Source organism: Octopus bimaculoides, chromosome 8 (genome assembly GCF_001194135.2).
Source record: "Octopus bimaculoides isolate UCB-OBI-ISO-001 chromosome 8, ASM119413v2, whole genome shotgun sequence".
In the NCBI taxonomy this organism is placed as follows: domain Eukaryota; kingdom Metazoa; phylum Mollusca; class Cephalopoda; order Octopoda; family Octopodidae; genus Octopus; species Octopus bimaculoides.
In genome coordinates, this window is record NC_068988.1 from 93,820,170 (window position 1) to 93,829,845 (window position 9,676).

A 9,676-nucleotide genomic window follows, 5' to 3' on the forward strand; every position below is an offset into this window, starting at 1 on the left:
TTAGGTTTTAAAAAAAGTAATAGGTCGTTTCATTCGACAAAAACTCTTCAAGGCGGTGCTCCAACTTGGCCTCAGTCATATGACTGAAACAAGTAAAAAGTAAAAGCTAACACACACACACACACACACACACACACACACACACACACAATCTCTGGGTCAGAACCGGCCACTTTTGGAACCTGACCATGTCCGCGTATAACTTACATTGTCTTATGAGTGACACTCAAATCTCAGACTTGAAACACGAATCCGATAACATAAATTGAAATATCATTGGTCTCAGTTAAGTGAAAAGAAAGAGTGTAGTGCAAACTCATTCTAAAAAATGATCACGCTTTTCTCTGGTAAAGTAAAAAGGATAAAAACGAAGGATGCGCGAGATTTTTGATAAATAAGAATATTGCTGAGAATGTTTATCGACGGCAGAGCATTAAATGAGCGGATAATCAAAATGACCGTAAAACTGAACAAAAATTACGAAATTAACATTATCCAAGTATATGCACCAACTTGTGGCTTTGATGTTAAAGAGATTGAAGTATTTTACAGGAAGCCTGGCAGTGTCATCAAAGAAGAGAAAGTGAATAATTACTTTAGTGATAAAGGATTTTAACGCAAAGATGGGCATTAAGAATAGAAAAAGTGAAAATCTTGCTGGAAAATATGGATATGGAATAAAGAATGAAAAAGGAGAAAGACTAATTGAATTTGCATAGCACAAATAAATGAGAATAGAAAATACCTTTTTGCTAAAAGAAGTACCAGAAAATGGACATAGAAGAGCTTTGGAGACAGAACAGAAAGTGAAATTGATTTCATATCCTTCTTTAGTCCAGATGTAGCTCAGGGCGTGACGGCTACTAATAAGGTGAACATTGGAAGTGACCAGAGGCTTGTCAAATGCAAAATACAACTAAAGAAAGGAACAAGAAGCTTAGGAAATCCCAGAGAATTTGCATGGAAGATCTCATACCAAAAGCCTCAAAATTCCAGTTAGCCCTGAGAAATAGATTGGATATACTTTGGAACCAAATAGACAGTAGCAATACTGAGGAGATAACAAATATTATTTCTAAGACAATAAAACAAAAACACAGCAAAGGAAACTAGATCTATCAGTAAAAAGGCAAAAGACCAAACGTTACCAAAAGACATTATCAATCTCATGAATATCGGAAGAACAATGAAACAAGACTCATTTACACAACGCATTGAATATACAGAATTGTTTAAAACAATAAGGAAAAAACTGAGAGAAAATGAAAGAACGTCAAATATGGAGATGATCAAGGAAACAGTTGAAAAACAACAAAAGTTAAAACGAAAAAGAAAGAAAAAACTAAGCAGACTAATTGTGGGATGTAACATAGTCATTAACCTAAATAACAAAAATGGAAAACAACTTCCAGGAAGAATATTAGAAAGAATAAAAGAATTCTATGAAAACTTATATCAATCAAACAAAGAAGTTTCTCGAACAGTAAATTCAAAGGAAAGAGTCCCAGACATTTTGGAGGCAGAAGTTAGAAATGCTATGAAGGAAATTAAAAGAAAATATAAAACTGCAGGTCCGGATGGGATTGAGACAGGCATATTAAAAATGGTTGGACCAAGCAGAGAGAAAGAATTGGTTAAACTATATACAAAATTCTTAGATGAACATATGGGATACTGGATATGTAGAAACATTTCTAACTGATTCTTCTTCATGAATAAGTGGATGGCAAGGATCTGAAGAAATACAGACCAATCAGTCTACTATCACACATCTACAAGATCTCAAAAGAATCATATCAGAAAGAATTGAGAGAAAGTTGGATGAGAACATTACAACAAAACAGGCAGGCTTCAGGAAAAACAGCATCAAAATAGATATGAATAGATGCTATAAACCAACTGACGAGAAAATGCCAAACTTACAACATACCATCATGCTTCACATTTGTTGATATTGAACAGACTTTTGATTCCGTGGAAATTGATGGTATGCTAAGAGCACTGGAAGGGAATCGAAGGAGACTACAGCGACTATAAACATCAAGGCGAGTGATTTAAAACAGGTGAAAGAGTCAGACAAAGAGACACCATATCACCCCAATTTTTCACATCTGTGTTAGAAACAGTTTTTAAAATTCATATTGGTCAGATATTTCAGTGCAATGTGACCGTCATTTGCTTTCTTCCCCAGTTCAGTCCGTTTACGAAATGATGCGCATGCCTTAACTATTTCTTCCTTTTTCATTTTACCGAATGCTCGCTCGATCGAAGCTTTCAGTGAAGACACACAGTTGTGAGAAGTTGCGCTGGATATTGCTTCAGCTGCGCCCCATAGCCAAAAACACACGGATTCTAAACATGGGCAATTCTTTCTTCAAAAATTCTTGCACTTTTTTCGAAGAATGGGTGGGCGCAGAGTCCTGTACAAATATGACTCGACTTACATCATAATGCTTCCTAATCGAAGGCAACAAAACTTCTAAGATTTTGAGATACTCTGCTGTGTTGATTTTAAGACCTGCTTCAATAAAATAAGGAGGCATCAATTTCCCATCACTTGCAACAGCTCCAAACACTTTAATGGAAGCCTGATTCTTGCTATGCATAACTGAAGGAACTTGGGAAGGGTCGTACACTATCACTCGGGAGTTTTAACGGTTTGCAACTTCGTCTGTCATGAACTTATTTTCATCCACGAAGATGCAAACGTCTCCGCCACGATGTTTCAGATGACTAAGAAATTTGGGACTTCTTTCCGCTCGAATGGCGTTGGAGCGGGTAGTTAGGGTGTTATGGTGCCTCCTCATGTATGATCTCATGGAGGTCTTGTCTCACAGCCCTAGAAACGGTCATTTTACTGATTCCCCGATCTTGAGCCAACTTCACCATCAATTTTGATGGGTTCGACTCAATCAATGTCTCAAGTCCTGTTAAGAAGCAAGGTGTGCGTTTTTGGTCACTACAAGGATTGTGAGGCTTCCTCTGAGCATTCTAACTTTTCTTCAAGTTGACTACAACTTAAAAAAACAATAGATTTGGCAGACTTTGTCACTCTAACAATCTCCCAAGCATTTTTGCCGGCGCGGAATAATTCGGTAATTACAGGTCTACGGTTTAATTCTTTATTAACATTCATAGTTTGTTCAATCTAAAATACAAAATAGTACATGAGATTATTCAAGCTGGTAATATTTAAAATTTAGACTCCAACAAAATCTATACAATTAAATTTGTCCCAATTTACCAGTTACACCCTGCATATATAAGTGTGTGTGTGTGTGTGTGTGTGTGTGTGTGTGCTTCTTTGTACCCTGCTCTTGACATCACGTGATGAGTGTAAACTAGCATCATCATACAAGCGATGTTATTGGTTTCGAGTCTTCTTTGAAAAACATGCCTAGCCATGGGACAATATTACCTTACCTAGAAACAGGTGAGGGTTGACAACAGAAAGGGCATCCGACTGTACAAAATCTGCCACAGCAGATTCCTTCTAACCCAAGCAAGCATGAAAAAGTGAACATTAAATGATGGAAAGGACGGAAACCAAAGTAAACTTCAGTGGGATGTGAACTCAGAGCACTGAGAGTCGGAACGAATACCACAAAGCCAGCAAGGTCGCCTACATCTTTGCCAATTCAGCCCAAGGTTGCCAACTAACTTCTTCATTGAAAGTATATTGCAAACAAAAACTTACAACGTATTATAGAAGGGAATAAGAGTTCAGCAGCGGAAGTGATTTTAAATATCCAAGAATTTCTAGAACAATCAAGATTACAAATAGGAATGACGAAGGGAAATAACTCGATACATCAAATTACATATCTTTGCCTTCTCTCTTTAGCTGGACTCGTTTTCTTTTCAGGTTTCGTTACGCTCCTGTGCATACAGTGATTGTTATCCTCCTCCTCAACAATTTGTATCCTATAAACATATAGTTTTGTGATACTGCAGACTCCCTATTCACTCAATCTTGAACGCTTCCTTCAAGATATTCCTTTCATCTGTTTGTTCAATGTCTGTTGGTGCCATCATCGAGTTAAGGATGAAGTTTTGGAAAAGGGCATTTACAAATGAATGCAACCCATGTGCAAACCAGCACTGCAGTATATATATATATATATATATATATATGGGAGAATATACAAATAATAACAACAGACGAGGACAGGTGGTGTAAATAACAAAAGTATATATTAGTATGACGCTCGGGAATACGGAAAGTCTTTGACGTTTCGAGCTACGCTCTTCAACAGAAAGAATACGGAGACAAGGAGAAAAACACGGAGAAAAAAAAATGGAGAAAAAAAATTGAATAGTGTTCAGTCAACGGTCAATCATAATAATATATATAATATATATATAAATATATATATATATCATCATCATCATCATCATTATTCAATGTTTGTTTTCCATGCTGGCATGGGTTGGATGGTTTGACAGGAGCTAGCAAGCCAGGGAGCTGCACCAGGCTCCAGTCGTCTGTTTTAGCATGATTTATATGGCTGGATGCCCCCCTCCTAATGCCAACCACTTTACAAAGTGAACTGGGTGATTTTTAAGTGGCGCCAGCATACACACACATATATATATGTATAGTTTCTTTTTAATTATAAGAACTCTTCTTGAAAAGAAGAAGCTGAATGAATCTGTCAGTTTTAGGCAGTCGCTGATAACGTGTGTGACGTCCTCCTTAGAAATGTGATGTAATTGACATTTAAAACAATACGTGTTGGTGGTGAGCGAAAGCAGTGGAGTCCTTTTGGGTTAGGGTTAGCGTTATGAAGGATCATTAAAACAACATTGTAACACTGCAAGACAGAAGAGCCACATCTATGCTGCTCATGTTTTTGTGAGAACGTTCAAGGGATGGCATTACTCAAATTGAGTCACAGCCCTCATGTATGCATATATAGATATAACAGAGTAAGCACATAAATGTGAAACAAAGTGGAAAAAATAGTACTCGAATACCGGAGGTAGAGTAATATGCTTCATTAATAAAGCTGCAAAAAATGTCACAAAAACTGTTACTCAGAATTTCACGTTTCCGTTCGTTGGACAGTTTTGGTTCTGTCCGACGAACGGAAACGTGAAACTCTGAGTAACAATTTTTGTGACGACTTTGCAGCTTTATTAATAAAGTACACGCACGCACACACACACACATATATATCACTGTTTTTCTAGCTCCCTCTCTCATACCAAGTGACTGTAGAGCCTTGATTTGTAACATATAGGCACAAATAGTATTTGCTGAATTGCGTCAGTTACGAAGTAGTTGCTAAATTAGGTTTTACTCAGTGATGAACGAATGTAGTGGTTCTCAAACAGTCAAATACCAGCTGCCACCTCTAATTAGTGAACTTATTTTACTCCATAACTCCTCGTTAACGAGAAAACAAAACACTGAAAGCCGTGTCCATATAATTCTTATTTCTCTGCCATGGTATAGAGCAAGTTTAAAACTAATTTTATTAAACATGGCGATATTTCTGTCCCCTTTTCAATCCATAAAGGCCTCGTTTATGTGAAGCATTGACTCAGTGTGTTGCTAGATAAAATTGATAACGAAATGGTTATTTATTTCGAATATAAACTACAAAACTTTCATTTCAATTCACAACTCAACACAAAATGACAAAACCACCTGAATATTCAAGGGAGGCAACTCTTTATTGTAATTATTTCCCTTTACCAATTTACCACGATTCGTTGTTGCGCAGAATTTACGTTTTAGCCACAATCGCATTATTAGCGTTCAACATTAACCCAGCTTAAAGTATGCATTTAGAATGATCTGGATAGGAATTTTATTAACTTTTTAAATGATAATATTATTAGAATTTTAAAGAAATGTTTTATAATTTTGAAAAACATTTTGTATTTTAAATATCAAAGACGACGACAACAACAATGACAACAACATTGAAAAATACCTTAGGAATGAGAACCTAGGTTCGAAATTTCTCCAAGACACCTGATGAAGGCTGGAGGATATATCAGCCGAAACGTTGTGTTTACAACAAACAAGATGGGGACAAATATCTGTCAAATGTAAATAATGTAAATAATGCCTCATCTCTTAAATATACAACAGTGTTTACTATAATGCTTGCCAAATTCATAGCCAATGATAATACATAAACAATATTTTCCATTATATGTTGTCTATAAATTACTTGGTTGCACAAACAAAACTCAAAACACACGCATACATTACTTACTCACACAGAAGAGTACTAAACACACACACACAGAATGACAGAGTTTATTTATTGATTAGTTCAAAAATTTGAGTTTCTAGAGGCGTCACACAAATGTTATTGAAACTCAAATTAATTTTATGGATGCCAATTGCTAAAGGCAACAGAAAGAAGCTCTGCATTTTAATAAAATATATGAAAACTGATATCACATAACTAAACTAAGCCTCTATGTGGTTGCTTTACATGTCAGAAATAGTAGCCTAATTACATCACTTTTAAGAAAGGGAAGGATACATTGGAGAATGTAGTCTTACATGCACTTAGGATGTTGGGCTGGTCATGACTGGATTGTCATTTGATCATAGATCTGCTCAGGTTTACACTAAGCTCTAACAATACACAAGAAGGTGGTGAGCTGGCAGAAACGGTAGCATGCCAGGCGGAATGCTTAGAGGTATTTCATCTGTCTTTACGTTCAGAGTTCAAATCCTGCCAAGGTCGACTTTGCCTTTCATCCTTTCAGGGTTGATAAATTAAGTACCAGTTGCATACTGGGGTTGATCTAATCGACTGGCTCCCTCCCCTAAAATTTCGGGCCTTGTGCCTAGAGTAGAAAAGAATATTTAGCCACAAAGGTGGCGAGATTGCAGAAACATCAGCACGCTAGGCAAGATGCTTAATGGTATTTCGGCTGACTTTACATTCTGAGTTCAAATTCCACCGAGGTCAACTTTGCCTTTCATCCTTTAAGGGATAATAAATTAAGTACTAGTCATGTACTGGGGTCAATCTAATCGACTGGGACCCTCCCCACAAATTTCGGACTTTGTGCTTAGAGTAGAAAAGAATAATTGAACACAAGTTAAGACAGGGAAACAGTTGATCTGTTTCAGAAAATAAAAAAATCACTAAAGAGAACAACAGAACTTCAGTAGTAACTTCGAAGCACCGGGGTGCGAATGATGGATGTTACGAGGTGAAAGTAAGAAAAAGACAAGAGATGCTTTAAGGTAAAGTTTTATGAAGAAAATTGTCATAAAAACTATGAAACATGAAACTTTTCTATCAGTTGTTAAATGGAAGAAAAGAAAGTGGTTTAGTCATGTGACACTACAGGGTGATTCAAAAGTCTCCATACATAGGAAGAAATTATTTTTTTATAAGAAACGGTTTATAAGATCCCCTAGATTCTCCGATCTGACCCCTCTTGATTTCTATCTTTGTGGGCATTTGAAAGGCATGGTGTATCGCAGAAAGATCATCATCATCATCATCGTTTAACGTCCGCTTTCTATGCTAGCATGGGTTGGACGATTTGACTGAGGACTGGCTAGCCAGAAGGCTGCACCAGGTCCCAATCTGATCTGGCAGAGTTTAAAAGTCATAAATCATTTGAAGGAACGCATCACCAACTCCTTTGCACAAGCATCACCAGATGTGTTATCACGAGTTCACAATGAGTTGGGGTTAACGTATTGCAATGTGTATTCAAAACAATGGTAACCATATAGAGCCTGTTAAAAAAAAACAAAAAAAAACAGTTCTTATAAAAAGATAAATTGACCCTGTGTATGGCGACTTTTGAATCACCCTGTATAATTCAAGCAAAGATGGTCACACATGAAGAAGTCTCAGATAAAAGAGACATAGGAAAACCACGAAGAGGGAAACTGAGCAACGCTAACGAATGGCAGCTGTGTACCTCTGGTTTCCTCTGTGTACCTCTGTGTACCTCTGTGTACCTCTGGTTTCCTCAATGAATAAATTTTGATTGATTAACATAAGAAAAAATTTAGGAAATATGCTTTATTATGTTCTAAAAAGAGTAAATAATTTCCATCTGGTCTTCTATTAGCTGTGGTGTACCATTATCTCTTCCGCTGGAATTTCCACCTGTACTGTGCTGCTCTTTTTTGAGTTTCTTTTGCAACTTTGGTCCGTTTTTCCTTCTTATTCTACACAAAAGAAAGAAATGAGATACAGGTAATTTCTTTAAAACAGTTAAACAAAATCAAAAGAACAGCAAAATTTATTTCCAGAATCCAACCAATGCAGTTTATGATGAAGGCTGTTGTTTTGTACAGCCCATCAACACCATCTTCCTCTTCATTTCCAGCTAAGGTTACCATTCCATTAAGCTCAGCCTCTCACAAGTCCTATTATTCCAACCAAATTTCCTTTAATAATATTTAAAAGCCTGAAGGCAGCAAGCTGAGCAAAATGCTTAGCACCATCCTGGTTGTCTTTATCGTTGTTGTTGTTTAATGTCCACTTTCCATGCTGGCATGGGTTGGACGGTTTGACTGGTCTATGGTCAAAAAAATTCCAACAATGACCACCCCCATCGATTTTTTTCACGCTTAATATCTAATGTACACTACATTTAGGAGTAAACACTGGCAGTGTTACTGTTGCACTGAAGGTGGGTCCACTTTGAGATGGGTCCACATTGAAGTGGGTCCACATTGAGATGGGTCCACATTGAGGTGGGTCCACTATGATCATCCTATATTTGAGACTGGTGCAACATAAAAGCAACCAGCACACTCTGTGAGGTGGTTGGCATTAGGGAAGGGCATCCAGCCATAGAAACCTCAGCAAAACAGATAACTGGTGCCTGGGTAGCCCTACAGCTGGCCAGTTTTCAGTCAAACCGTCCAATTCACACCAGCATGGGAAACAGACATTAAATGATGATGATGATGATGATATATATGAATATATATATATAGGATTGATCTGATGGAGTATTGGTTTGGCTGCTATTTCTAGCAGGTTCAGCAACTGCACAAAAGAATGTACCACAAATAAAAAAATTAACCTGAAAAAACATAAACCTATCAGGAATAAAGAAAACATCCGCAAGAGACTGTGTGTGTGTGTATGTGTGTGCAGAAGAATGGTAGCTGAATCAAAGTGAAAACAGAAAACCAAAGAACATTAACTTCCTGTGACTTTTATCAATAACAACAACACGAACAGTAACAAAGTTTCATATGTTATTTATAGTAGTTCAGACGGGTGAACGCTTCTACATGAGCAACACAAAGACTCCAAATGGTGATTATATACACATACGTAAGTATATATATATGTGTGTGTGTGTATATATATATATATGTGTGTATGTATGTATGTAGATGTATGTGAAATGCGGGTGTTTTCTCTTAAGTAACGATATCAAAAGATATTCAAATTTCTAATTTCTGATTAATTTCTCTAACCAGAAATTTCCCCCACCCCATCCTCCACCCCTCCTTGCTTTTCTTTTGAGAGTGTTAAGGGGTCAGCTGTGGGGTGATTTGAATACCTTAGCAGAGTTTGACGTAAATGAGGGACTTTGAGTAAGCACCAACAGATTATTTATGAATACATGCACACACACACACACACACACACACAAATAGAATATTTGTGTGTATTTACACATATGCATGTATATGTGTACATACATAGTTTTATAT

General features: G+C 36.9%; 1 protein-coding gene across 3 annotated transcripts in view; it reads right to left on the reverse strand.

The window, feature by feature from the left end:
- Nucleotides 1-8,003: 8,003 nt before the first annotated feature.
- Nucleotides 8,004-9,676, reverse strand: part of LOC106880120 (probable U3 small nucleolar RNA-associated protein 11) — a 136,579-nt gene continuing 134,906 nt past the window's right edge. For all 3 annotated transcript variants that reach the window (XM_052970284.1, XM_014929943.2, XM_052970283.1), the window contains exon 9: nt 8,004-8,167. In XM_052970284.1, coding sequence (XP_052826244.1) covers nt 8,081-8,167 — 87 coding nt within the window. In that variant the 3' untranslated portion in view covers nt 8,004-8,080. The remainder of the gene's footprint in view (nt 8,168-9,676) is intronic.